Source organism: Panthera pardus, unplaced genomic scaffold (assembly GCF_024362965.1).
Source record: "Panthera pardus isolate Hobbes unplaced genomic scaffold, ASM2436296v1 HiC_scaffold_8, whole genome shotgun sequence".
Lineage (NCBI taxonomy): Eukaryota > Metazoa > Chordata > Mammalia > Carnivora > Felidae > Panthera > Panthera pardus.
The window spans coordinates 81,839,837-81,854,483 of record NW_026527013.1 but is presented as its reverse complement, the minus strand read 5'-3'; the positions used below and the strand labels follow the sequence as shown (position 1 = coordinate 81,854,483).

The 14,647-nt window shown below is 35.4% G+C and overlaps 1 protein-coding gene, 1 long non-coding RNA gene and 1 pseudogene across 3 annotated transcripts in view; 2 read left to right on the top strand and 1 right to left on the bottom strand.

Moving 5' to 3' along the window:
* The window catches only part of PTPN12 (protein tyrosine phosphatase non-receptor type 12), a 103,669-nt gene that overhangs the window by 54,500 nt on the left and 34,522 nt on the right, over positions 1-14,647 (bottom strand). The window contains exon 2 of the mRNA XM_019451282.2: positions 7,541-7,649. Within this exon, the coding sequence (XP_019306827.1) occupies positions 7,541-7,649 (109 nt within the window). The remainder of the gene's footprint in view (positions 1-7,540; positions 7,650-14,647) is intronic.
* The window catches only part of LOC109268139 (uncharacterized), a 152,792-nt gene that overhangs the window by 114,175 nt on the left and 23,970 nt on the right, over positions 1-14,647 (top strand). The gene's annotated exons all lie outside the window — the stretch shown is intronic.
* LOC109268136 (transcription factor BTF3-like) lies at positions 424-2,904 on the top strand (annotated as a pseudogene).

Sequence of the window (14,647 nt, the reverse complement as noted above, 5' to 3'; positions counted from 1 at the left end):
GACTGTGTGCTGACAGTGCAAAGCCTGCTTGGGCTTCTTTCTCTCTCTCCCTCTCTTTCAGTGCCCCTCCCGCTCTCTCAAAATAAAGTCAACTTAAGAAACAAACAAACAAATAATCTCAACACTTTGCCGAACTTATTTCATCTATCTCTAGTCATATAACATTTAGGGGCTAGGGAAAGTTAATTAAAATACAAAATTTCTAAGTACCATATTCTTCAGTAAGTTTGATTCAGTAAGTTCAAGATGGGGCAGAAAAATGGCTTAGTCTAAAGCACAAGCAAATTTTGTAGTCAGTGCTTTATACTACACAATCATAGGCTATTACTGCCAATTTTAAAAATCAACAGGGGCTCCTGGGTGGCTCAGTCAGTTGAGTGTCCAACTTCAGCTCAGGTCATGATCTCACGGTCCGTGAGTTCGAGCCCCGCGTCGGGCTCTGTGCTGTCAGTTCAGAGCCTGGAGGTGGCTTCAGATTCTGTGTCTCCCTCTCTCTCTGTCCCTCCCCCACACACGCTCTGTATCTATCAAAAAGTGAATAAACGTTAAAAAAAAAAAAATCAACATTAGGTTGGTTAGATAACGTGTCATCACGTTGGTGCTTCAATTCTTCACTGGTGCTCCTAGTAAGTATAAACATATATAGAACTTAAAGAATATTAAAGAAATGAAAACAAGCAATCCTCTCCATGTTTTTGTTTTGTTTTGTTTTGTTTTGTTTTTTGCTGACTGCCACTACAATCTCCCAACAATCCAATTCCAAACAGATAAAACCAAGATTGGCCACACGGGAGACTCTTCAAGCAGCAACTTTTTTTTTTTTTTTGGTCAAACAAACATCAACAACCTATGGCAACAAAAAGAAAAGTATTTGAATATCGTTACCTCCAAAGAAACTGAAATTTCCTACTGGCTAAATACTATGTCTCAGGAGAAAAAAAATAATCTTAATAATTAACATTACAATACACATAGTACACTGATCCATTACTTGTAAAAACAGCTAGCAGCTCGGTTTTAGCCCTCTCAGCAGACAAAGCACAGATCATTCTTGACACAAGAGTATCTAGATATTTCTTAACTCTGAAATTGGCCTCAGTATTTTTTTTTTAACGTTTATTCATTTTTGAGACAGAGAGAGACAGAGCATGAATGGGGGAAGGTCAGAGAGAGAGGGAGACACAGAATCTGAAACAGGCTCCAGGCTCTGAGCTGTCAGCACAGAGCCCGATGCGGGGCTCGAACTCACGGACCGCGAGATCATGACCTGAGCCAAAGTCGGACGCCCAACTGACTGAGCCACCCAGGTGCCCCTGACCTCAGTATTCTAGTATAAAATAAACCAAATCTCCAAGACAGCTCCAGAAAAACCTACATAAACTTTGGACAATAATGATACTACTTTTAATGGATCACAGGCAAAAATGTCTGCTCTTGCCACTTCAAGTCAACATTGTATTAGAGGTTCTAACTAATACAATAACGCAAAAGACACATTCAGATAAGAAAGGAAGTAGTAAAACTGTCATTATTTGCAGATAAAATGACTCAGTATGTGAAAAATCCTAAAGGATCCACAAAAAATTACTAAACTAATAAATGAGCTCAGGAAGGTCATTGGATTAAAAAAAATCAATACATGAATAGAAACTAGATTTCTATGTGCTAATAATAAAGAACTTGAAAATATTTCATTCAGATAGAAGAATTTAAAGAGTAAATACAAGACTTATACACTGAAAACCGTAAAACATTGCGGAGAGAAATTAAAGATCTAAATAAACGGAGAGAGACATTTCATGTTCATAGATTGGAAGAATCATTATGGTTTAAAATGGCAATTCTCTCCCAAAGTGCTCTACAGATTCAATGCAACCCTTATAAAAGCCTATTAGGATTTTTTGCAGAAATTGACAGGCTGATCTTACAATTTATATGTAAGAACTAAAAAAGAACCAAACAAATTTTAAAAAGTAAGAACATGGCTGGAGGACTTCTTGCTTTCAAAACTTACTACACAAAGCTACTGTAATGAAGACAGTATGACACTGGCTTAAAAATAAGACACTGTAGGTGTGTGTGCACCTGATCTCAGCTGGTCTGCCTGAGACCCCCTGAGCACCAATCCTAGTCACCTGCGCAGTACCATTTCTGCTCCAACAAGGCTAAAGAAACTATCATGAACCAGGAGAAACTCACCAAACTGCAAGCACAAGTGCACATTGGTGGGAAAGGAACTGCTTGCTGAAAGAAGGTAGTTCATAGAATGACTACAGCAGATGATAAAAATTTCAGTTCTCCTTAAAGAAATTAGAGGTAAAAAATATCTCTGGTACTGAAGAAGTGGCTATGTTCACAAACCAAGGAAGAATGATCCACTTTAACAACCCTCAAGTTCAGGCATCTCTGGCAGCAAACATTTTCACCATTACAAGCCATACTGAGACAAAGCATCTGACAGAAATGCTACTATCTTAAAACAACTTGGTGCAGACAGTCTGACTAGTTTAGGGAGACTGGCTGAAGTTCTGCCCAAACAATCCGTGGATGGGAAAGCACTACTTGCTACTGGAGAGGATGATGATGATGAAGTTCCAGATCTTGTGGAGAATTTTGATGAAGCTTCCAAGAATGAAGCAGACTGGATTGAGTCAACTTCTGAAGAAGATAAAACTTGAAGAAGTTACTGGGAGCTGCTATTTTATATTATGACTGCCTTTTAAAATTGGGTTCATAGAGCTGATAAAATCTAGATCTGTAATATTTTTAAGCCCAGGCCCCTTGGACACTACAGCTCTTTTCAGTTTTTGCTTATACACAATTCATTCTTTGCAGCTAATTAAGCTGAAGAAGCCTGGAAATAAAGTTTGAAACAAGGTTAATAAAGTTCTTTACCTACTGTAAAAGAAAGAAAGAAAGAAAGAAAGAAAGAAAGAAAGAAAGAAAGAAAGAAAGAAAGAAAATGAAAAAGGGAAACCATGTAGTAGAATTAAGGGTCCAGGGGAAAAAAAACCTTGTATTTATGCTCCAGTGATTTCCAACAAAGATACCAAGGCAATTCAGTGGAGAAGAAGATAGTCTTTTTCAACAATTGGTACAAGAACAATCTTACATACACAGATTATTTCAGATGATTAACTGAAAATGGATTACAGACCTGAATGTTAAAGCTAAAGCTACAATACTTCTAGAAGAAAAATTTTAAAAAACAAAGAAAATCTTTGTGACCTTGACTTAGGCAGAATTCTTACTCAGAGTATCAAAAGCATGATCCATAAAACTGATAGGTTGGACTTCATCAAAATTAAAGGCTTGCATACCTTAAAAGACACCTTAAGAAAATGAAAAGACAAGCCATAAACTGGGGGAAAAAATGAATAAAGACCTGTATTTAGAACAACAGCTAAAGAACTGAAACAACTCAAGAAAATAAAATCAAATCTAACAAAAGGACAAATGATTTGAAAAGACTTTTCATCAGAGGATATATAAGTGGCTAATAGAACATGAAAAGATGTTCAGTTAGTCATTAGGGAAATGCAAGTCAGAACCACAATGAGATACCTCTACACACCCAACTAGAATAACTGTAATCAAAAAGACTGACAATAAAAAGGAACGTGGAGAAACTGGAATGCTCATATATTGCTGGTGGGAAAATAAAATGGTACACAGATACTTTAAACAGTTTAGCAGTTTCTTATAAAGTTAAACATAAGCTACCATAGATCTAGAAATTCCATTCCTGGGTATCTACCCAAAAGAAAGAGAGCCATGTGTCCACACAAAGATTTGTATGGAAATGTTCATGGTAGGATTATTCATAATGTTCATCAACTGGTGAATGGATAAACAATATGTGATATACCCATACAATGAAATATTACTGACTAAAAAGGAATGAACTCATATATGCTACAACACAGATGAATCTCAAAAACATGCTTAGGAAAATCTAGAGACAGAAAGCATTAGTGGTGGCCTGGGGCTAAAGACTGAAAAATGGCCTAAATGATTATTTTAGGTTGATGGAAATGCTCTAAAACTTTACTATGTTGATGACTCTATAAATTTACTAAAAATAACTGAATTGTATATTTAAAGTGGGTAAATTTTATGGTATGTAAATTATACCTCAATAAAGCTATTTAAAAAAATACTGGTATCCAAACACTGAACATGCTAAACATACAAAGGAAATTGACAACTTACATTATTTTTATGACAGCAAGTAAATATACATCTCTAAGTACAATTGCTTTTAATAACATTTTCCAAATTAAAATGACTAGAAATTTATTGGAAACTGACTTATCAATCCTTCAATAATTTAAAAGGAAAAAAAGACACTGCTAGTTTGACTATATAGCACAATGAATAAGAGCTCAGGATTCAGAGCAAGGTGTCTCAACCTCAGCACCCCTGACATTTTGGCCTTGAATAATTCTTTGCTGTGGAGAGGGTGTAGCCTCTGTGTTATATAGGATGCAGGAGCATCCTTAGCCTCTACCCACTAGATGCCAGTAGCAGCATGCCCATTCCGTATCCCAGTTGTGACAACCAAAATGTTTCCAGACTTGCTAAATGTCTCTTTTAGGGGCAAAATCACCCTAGTGGAGAACCAGTGCTCTGAATATAAATTCTCATTGACTCTGTTAGCTGTGTCACAAGCTATTTAATCTATGTCTCAGTTTCCCATCTGCAAAGTGGCACATAATACCTACACCTCAAAGTTTTGTGATTATGGCAAATAATACATTTACTACAGAAACTGACAATACAAATCAGGGTTTCTATTTTTTAGAGGGGCAATTTAGAAGCACACCAGTGAACTTCCCCTGCTACCTCTATTTAAAATTGTTAAGCTTTCTATTCTCAGTTTTCTCTACATGCCTAATCCCCACTGTATTATCCTCAGTACCGCTAATCACCATATGACAGATCATGTATGTTATTTGTATTCACTGTACATTACCTTAACTAGAATATAAACACCACAAGGGCAGGGATTATTGCCAGTTTGTTTTCTATGGAATCTCTAGCATACAGTATATGCTCAAATTTTTTTGTGGAATGAATAAATAAAATATAACTTAAGAAAATAGAAACCTAGAGCTGTTTAAGACTCATTTGCCCAGATGCCAGAAAAAGAAAGAAGAGAAAATGTGTTTTTAAAAGAATGTGCATTGGGACTCCTGGGTGGCTCGGTTGGTTAAGCATCTGATTTTGGCTCAGACTATGATCTTGCAGTTCGTGAGTTCAAGCCCCACATCAGGAGCTCGAGCCCGCTTCAAGGGAGCTTGAGCCCTGCTTCAGGCTCTGCATTCTCTCTCCCTCTCTCTCTGCCCCTTGCTCACTCTCCCAAAAATAAATAAATAAAATAGCATCCCTCTAAAAAAAAAGAGAGAGAGACAGAGAAAGAGAGAGAGAGACAATGTGCATTAATTCCAGAGTACATTAAGAGTATCTCAAGGGGTACCTGAGTGGCTCAGTCAGTTAAACGTCTGACTTCGGCTCAGGTCATGATCTCACGGTTCGTGGGTTCGAGCCCCATGTTGGGCTCTGTGCTGACAGCTCAGAACCTGGAGCTTGCTTTGGATTCTGTGTCTCCCTCTCTCTCTCTGCCCCTCCCCTGCTCATGCTCTGTCTCTCAAAAATAAACAAACATTAAAAAATTTAAAAAAAAGTATCTCGAGATTGGGGTACCTGGGGTGGCTCAGTCGGGTTAAGCGTCTGACTCTGGATTTTGGCTCTGGTCATGATCTAAAGGTTCATGGGATCATGCCCTGCATTGGGCTCTGTGCTGGCAGCTTGGGATTCTCTGTCTCCCTCTCTCTGCCCCTACCCTGCTCGCACTCTCTTTCTCTGTCTCAACAGAAAAAAAAAAAAAAAGAGTACCTCGAGATTATCGTGCTTAATAAAAACTATCCAGAAACCCATACCATCCACCATTCTGAGGAAGACTGGTAAGAAAGTAGAGTGTATTTTCAAAAAGCTTAATGAGTAGTTACTATGTGCTAGGTACAATCCTAAGCATTTTAACATGTATTAACTTATCTAATGATCAAAATAATCATAAAAAGGATTATAATCTTTATCTCTATTTTGCAGATGCAGGGAAAAAGGCACAAAGAGGGTGAGTCCAAAGTCGTATATTTTAAAAATTCTTTTGAGGTTTATTTATTTTGAGAGAGATAGAGACAGTGTGAATGGGGAGGGGCAGAGAGAGAGGGAGAGAGAGAGAATCCCAAGCAGGCTTTGCACTGCCAGTGCAGTCTGACGCGGGGCTCAAACCCACAAAACTGAGATCATGACCTGAGCCGAAACCAAGAGTCGGACGCTAAACCGACTGAGCCACCCAGGCGCCCCCAAAGTCATATAAATAGCAGGTGGTAGAAGCAGGATTTGAACTTCAGAGTCAAAACTCTTCACCATTATACTATGTAAACTTGCCACTTAGTAATTCTGCTAATACTGGCCACCCACAGATCCCACAGCTGAGAATACAGTTGAACAACAACAAGAAAAAGATGAAGGATTAAATGTATGCAAAGAAGACCATGAGAAAGAGAGGGAAGCAGACAAGAGAGGGAAGAGGTCATTTGAAAGAAAGAGATCATGGAAGAAGAAAATTTCAGAAATAGGGACTAGTCAATGGCATCAAAATAGTTAACAGAAAGGGGTAAACACTGAACAAAGTCACCAAATCCAGCATGAAGAAAATCACTGGAAATTTTTTCAAAGACATTTTAGAGAGAACAAGCTTAAAAAAAAACAAAAACAAATTTTTCAAGTATATCTCAATAAGGCTGGAGAAAACAATGAATTAGAGTTGAGGGAATGGTGTCATGGAATGGAGCTGTTTTAAGACAGTTGAAGGGAAAGAAAAAGACTAGTGGCAGCTTTAAGGGACAGCATGCATGATGTAAAGTTTTTATTCTGTAAAATAGGACACATGGAAGTATGCATGCTTTTAGAGTTAAAGGTATTCTGCCGAAAACCATGCTATTTAAGAATACAGTTACATTATTATAATATAATGCTATCAGTCTAAAGTATACTCTCAGAGATACATATTTAGACTACTGAGTACAGCCGACATGCGGGCATGAACCACCTTATGGTTCACTTTTTCATGCATAATTAATGTTCTGATTGTGAACAGGGAATAGATAAGAGTTAATATTTTTGGCATTTTATAAAATTTATTCCATTATACTTACTGAATTATCTATTTTATTTTAACAAAAGAACTTCTTTGAACAGGAGTCCACAAAAGATATTCTTACTTGGATTTTTTTTGTATTTAAAAGTAAGTATCAGAATAATTGTGATGCTTAAAGAAAAAAAAAGCAAACAACAAAAACTACTTTCAGAAGGAAGAACAAGAAGCACAATCACAAATTATTATCTTATAGTGTACCTTACAAAAGAGGTACTAACTCCTTAACAATCAAACTCATTAGGAAGAATAAAACTAGTTTAGGATACAAACTTATTAACATTTCCATTTGTTCTATGAAGGGCATTTCAAACTTACATGGCAGTATGTCCTTATATCTGTTCTTTTTAACATTTTCTTCTTTTTCTCCAGTGGCTGTAGGATAAATCTTTTCTGTTCTATATTTGGTAGACAATCTTCTTAATCGCTTAAAATACAAACAAAAAAATTTAAGTTTATACAAACGTTAATATTTTCAAAATTTTAATGATTTACAAATAGCTCTTTATTGAATTTTGCTAACCCCAATTCCTTATAACTCATTTTCCTATTTTTCCAAGCTCACAGTATTTCCCTATCTCTTAATAATTAACCCTAAGGATAATTGTTTTTTACCCTAAGTGCAAACATAAAATTAATACTCCAAACAGCACTCAAAGGGGACACTAAAATAAAAGTAAGAAATTTGTTTAAAGACATCATTAATAAGCTAAGTCAGAATATTTAACTCAGTCCTTAACTTACTCAAGTAATTTTAGTGTTTAACTATGGGTCCCTAAAACCAAGTAAATAATGCGTAAAAGATTATGTACAAGTTTCTTTATTCCTTCCCTCAATAAACCTTGGGCACCCATGATGTGCCAGGCTCCTTCCAAGGCATAAGCTAATAATTACTTATAAGACACTACAAAACAAAGTTCTTTCATATTGAATTGGAAATGTCTAACAAAGACCAATTCTGCTTATTCACTGCATTACAGAAGTGGTTTGTGAGTTAGTGACAAATTCTTACCACATATGGCAGTAGGGATGTTCTTTGGGCTGGAATATTTCTGCGTGTCAGTAATACACTTCCTGCTTTCAGAAGCACTGAAAGTCAGCATTGTGAATTGTTTAAATTCACTACTCAACTACATTGCTGAAATTTAATTTCAAAGGAGCCTACTTTCTTCCAGGCTTAAAGACATATTGAAGGCATTTTGGTTTTACTATTCAACAAATTATTGAATACAAATGAAATGAACAAAGTCTGGTAACATTTAACTTTTTCACCATTTTACTTTTACAACTTGTGATGCTGATATTTAAGCAGTGAAACATTTTTTTAAATCACAGATAGATTATACATAGAATAGTGAGTCTTCTGTTTCTTTGAAAAACCACTAAACTTTATCATGACAATTCTTAGAGACCTAAATCAGGAATACACATTTTTTTCAGTAAGATGAAAAGACTTATTAGAATCCTGTTCTGCACTGGCACAACACTGAAGTTAAATTCCCCACATTTATGATGCTATTTTCTATGGTAATAAAGTTCTCAAAGTAGGATAGGGGAAAAATTATATTTGAAAGTAAATGGGCTGTTGGTGAGGATGTGGGAAAACCAGAACTTTAATACAATGCTGGCAGAAGAAAACATTAACACAACCCCTAACGAGGGTAATTTGGCAATTTTAAATACATATATCCCCTTAACCCAGGAACTGTACTTCTTAAAATCCACCTGCACAGGTGAAATGATATATCATGCACAAAGTTATTTATTGCAGCATTGTTTTAAAACAGCAAAGGACTACAATCAAAAATGTCTATAAATAGAAGACTGACTAAATAGATTCATTTCATTTATACAAGTAAATATGATAATGACTGAAAACCATTAAGAAAGTTCTTTATATATAGTGATATGGAAATACTTCAAAATACATATTAAGTGTAAAAAGCATGGAACACTACAGTGTATATAATATACTACTGTTGGTGTTAAGAATAAAAATATTATTTGCATGTCTTTGTACATGTGCATAAAATATCTCTAGAAGAGAAACTATTAACAAGGTTGTTGTCTATGGAGAAGAAAAATGAATAGCTATAGGAAATGGATGAGAAAGAAACATTACTATATGCCATTTCATACTTATTAGATTATATAAATGTATTGCCTATTCAAAAAATTAAATGTTAAGGGGTGCCTGGTTGGCTCAGTCAGAGGAACATGAGACTTGATCTCAGGGTCATCAGTTCAAGCCTCATGTTGGGTGTAGAGATTACTTAAGTAAATAAAACTTAAAAAAATAAAAATAAATGCTACAAAAATTAAAGGAAAATAGAAAAGATTGCTCATGATTTTCTTAATCCACATTAACAAAGATCTTCCCAGTTATGCACATATATCTTACATATATAATTAGACTCTATAATGTTTTTTTGTTCAAAGATTTTAATTTTGTTATTTATAGTATCTTAATACATCAAAATATTGTATGTGAATGTAACCTACAGAAGGATATCAATCTAAATATTTGCAGAAACACCAGGGGAAAAGGAATGTAACTTAGGTAATAATCACTGAAAAAAATTATAGAACTACAAAGAAAAGGAAGAGGGGATGTATTTAATTATAAAATATGAATACACTTCTGGAATATCTGCTGCAATCACTCCAAGCATTTCTTTTTTCACCTGATGAATTATGTTATTGAGAAATGGGCAAAATAAAGATTTTATGTGAAATGACTTCCTTTTTCATATAATAAAACTTAACACTTTTGTGTACAAATAAGTATCTCATTTGAGTCTGAATTTTTATATATCCAGTTTTCTTGAAGCCTAGCACAACATGGAATGCTTTCTACTTCAAGCTTCCCATGAAGAATGTTCTATTAAAATAAGCCTACAGAAGTAGTGTACTTAAAAAGTTTCATACACATCAGAAATACTCATCTCTGGTGTAGTATAAATAAAACAAAGATGATCTGTTAAACATAAAAACTTTGTACATTAAAAAAAAAAATCAACATCAAAAAAATTCTACCCAAATGTATCAAAAAGGTATCAGGGCGCCTGGGTGGCTCAGTTGGTTTAGCGTCCAACTTAGGCTAGGTCATGATCTCACAGTTCATGGGTTCTCACAGTTCATGTGCTGACAGCTCAGAGCCTGGAGCCTGCTTTGGATTTGTGTGTGTGTGTGTCTCTCTCTGCCCCTTCCCTGCTCGCGCTCTGTATTCCTCTCTCTCAAAGATAAATAAACATTAAAAACAAAGTTAATATGAGGATAATACCCACACTCAGAAAACAAGCCTCCAAATCTTATCCATCTTTTAAGTCCTGGCTCCATCAAAGTTTCTTATGTCTCTCGTGCAAAAATAATCTTTCCCTTCTGAGTTCTGTTTAGACTATACACATTCTTAAAACACCACTTCCTTCTCTTTATGATAAATATATAAAGAGAATACACTTTACTTCCCCTACTAAACTGTAAGCTCTGTGAGTACAAGATTATAGTCACATTGATATTTAAGGCCCTGTACCCCTAGAACATATTAAATGCTTACATGTTAAATAAATTAAATTTAGAATAAGATTTGAATGCTGGCCTAGACAAAAAATTTTGTTCTTTTAATATATCATAATTAACATCCAAATAGTGCTTGAAGTAGAGATAGCACCAAACCTCATTTAACTACATGAAATGGAAGTATCTACACATGCAATTTCATTTTAACTTCCTGACCGCCAATTCCATTTTCTCTAAGTGAAATTAATTACTAGGAAATTAATTAATTGAGAAACATGTTGTAAATACTAAGGCATCTTATTCGTAAGTAGAGTGCATGTGACAGACTGTGTGAAAATAGCATTAAGGAAAACACTAATAAAATAATTCATTCATTAAGCTTAATAATTATTTAATATAATCCTAAAGCAAGAAAGTACTTTGAATCATTGACTATCCTAATTGGGCGAAAATATAGCTAATTGGCATATTTACATAGGCTTATAAATACCAAACCTTGTGTCATATTTTCTTTTCTTTATGCAAACAAAACTAAAGGCCTTTAAGAAAGATTTCCAATTGTCTATCCTTAAACATCTTGAAAAAGTCACAAAATAAATTCTTTTAAATAATTTATCTCAGAATTACTGTCCTAAAAGACAAATCTGATCATTTAAATTTTAGTCCCTCACTTAAAAATCCTCCAGTGGGTCTATTAGCTCCAAGAGAAACTACCAATTCCTTTTTTAATTATAACACATTTTGAATGCTGCCTGTCCAGTTTCCTAGCTTCTTTTTATAACACTCTCTTAGAGTTTGATGCTTCAGCCATATAGAATCACTTACCACCACCATTGCCACAAGCAACCCTTCACTCCTCAACATCACAGTTTGACAATTTTTACTCTTGCTGGTGAGTTAATAGTAGGACTCTGGCTAACGTGTCATTTCCTTTGTGGAGCTTTCTCAAACCTTTCCTTAACAGCTCCTCAGCTTCCAGCACTGAATAGTCAACAATACATTACCCTATTACCACTTGTGAGATTCAATCTTATATGTCTCATCCACTGAACTATAAAACTGAAGGCAGAGACTAGACTATCTTATTGGACTTTAGAGACCAATGAATTATGTATATGACCAAGATCTAATGCAAATAACATTAAAAATGGGTAATTCATTTCTTTATTGAGCTTTCTTAGACAAGTCATACAGATGTCTCTAATACATTATAATTAAAAAAAATTTTTTTTAACATTTATTTATTATTGAGACAGAGAGAGACAGAGCATGAGCATGGGAGGGGCAGAGACAGGGGGAGACACAGACTCTGAAGCAGGCTCCAGGCTCTGAGCTATTAGCACAGAGGCTGACACAGGGTTCAAACTCACAAACCGTGAGATCATGACCTGAGCCAAAGTCAGACGCTTAATTGTCCTGAGCCACCCAGGAGCCCCTCTAATACATTATAATTTTTAACACAAACAAAACCCAAATTTAATATTCACTTTGTTTTAAAGTTCCAAATTATTTTCTCTTTCCTTCTTTTTTCTTTTTTTTTTTTTTGACATTTAAAAATTTTTTATTTTTAATGTTTATTTTTGAGAGACAGAGAGAGACAGAACATGAGTGGGGGAAGGGCAGACAGAGGGAGACACAGAATCAAAAGCAGGCTCCAGGCTCTGAGCTGCCATCACAGAACCCAATGCAGGGCTTGAACTCATGAGCCGTGAGATCATGGCCTGAGCCGAAGTCCAACGCTTAACCAACTGAGCCACCCAGGTGCCCCATCCTATGAACATTTTAATAGTGAGGTTTGGGGCTCTGTAGGACCTTGGTGGAGTCCTACCTTCCTCCCTGCCCCTCATATCCCACTACACAGGCACTGCCTCCTCCCTCACCCCCCACCACCCCCCACACCAGGGCACACTTTCATAAGAAAGAAAATACTTGAATGTCTTCTCACTCAGTTACCTTTTTGTGAGAACAGATCTTTTTTTAATTTTTTTCTTTTTAAGTTTTTTTTACTTATTTTGAGAGAGACAGAGACAGCGTAAGTCGAGGAGCGGCAGAGAGAGAGGGAGAGAGAATCCCAAGCAGGCTCCACACTGTCAGCCCAGAGCCCAATGCGGGACTCAAACCCAACAAGCTGTGAAATCATGGCTTGATGAGCTGAAAGCAAGAGTCAGACACTTAAACGACTGAGCCACCCAGGCACTCCTCTATTTCTTAAAACACAAAAATTTTATTTCCTTAATCCTAAATCAATAAACTTATTCTCAAAGGCTTCTAAAAGTCACATGCAATAGAACTATGCTCTTTTTAGATATCCATTTGTGTGTCAAGATTTGAGTTCCTTAACAAAGTAGAACAGTTTCACTGTTTATCAAAGACTTTAAGCTAATGAGTATGTGTTGTGTGCTGTTTGTTGTATCTGTCCAGTCAAACAGCTGTATACCGGACTGTCCACTGGGTGTCTCATGAGCATTACAAACATGTCCAAATGGCACTACCATTCCACAGTTGTTCAAGCCTAAAAGCTAGGAATCATCCTTGATTCCTTCCTTTACTCTCTCCTACAACATCCAATCCATCATCAAGTTGTGTTACCTTCAGGTCTAAAAAATATCTAATTCTCTTCAGATTCACTGAACACTTAGAATTCATAATACATTGAGACAAGAAAAGTATTAAACTTAATTGTTGGCTGGATTTTATATCAGGACAATTAAGAAAAAAAATGGACACAAAAAGTAATAGAGCTAAAATGGAAATTAAGCTAACTCAAATTATTTTGGGAATAAAATGGAATATAAATAAATTAAATATTGGAGCTCAAGACTTCTCTTGCTATTACCAGGCCACACACTATGGTGCCAAATTCCTCAATGTCAACACTTAAAAAACAGTATGAGTTCCAAAAGACAATAATTTTAGTAAATATGCACACAAGAATATACAAATCATAAAACTGTACTTCAAGGTGAAATCAAAATGAAATCATACTTTAAGCTTAAAAGTTATATTGTAGCAAAATACAAGAATACCTAACACATAAAATAGTAGTGCATTTGCCACTATTCTGAAAAATTTCTGAAGCAATTACTGGAGAATCTATCTGAATTTTAAAAGGTATGGAACTTGGCAAACAGTTGGAACTAAATAATAACTGTTAAATGAAGAGATTCACCTGGTTTTATACCTGAAATATTTAACTGATCTGTTACTACAAGTTGTATGATCATTAAGTCAAAATATTTTTTAAGCCCAAATACAAAGTAACAGCAACAAGTAGTAAAATCATAGGATTTTCCACTAAAACTATACCATCTCTAACCAGCTTTTCTTAAATCTTTACAAACCTATTTATATAAAAATATGCATATTACTAATACCTGTTACAAGCAACTAAAAAAACCAAAAGGTCTTTAAACTATACATCTGCAATGCCTACCTTTAAGTGTAAAATATGCAACTCTGCCTTTCAAAATTCATCTTCCTATCTTTGCTCATGCTTTACCTGCTGCTGTATAACAGACTAAATTGTCTGCCATTCTTTTTCAGATACCAAAGCTATGCCTTCTCATTTGAAGCTAAGTTAGGATTGATAGTAAAGGGCACATTGTGAAGTAGGGGCCAATCATATGGGTCTTTAGGTAACAAAAAGATTTTATTCTTTGTTCTTGTTGATTTCAATGCTTCAGTTATTTCCCTCGTAGTATACACCAAACAAACTCCTTGCTTTCTTCTAGATCACTACAGAAATTGTCTTGCTAAAACATTTCCTGAGACTACTCCTGGCACCAACCTCCATCTTCCACTTCCTCCCAAAGTGCTTCCTCATCGCTACCCACAGCCCTTTATATACGCGTCTAATCTAGAACATAGCACAATCTACAACAGTTAATATGCCATCAGAACATGGAG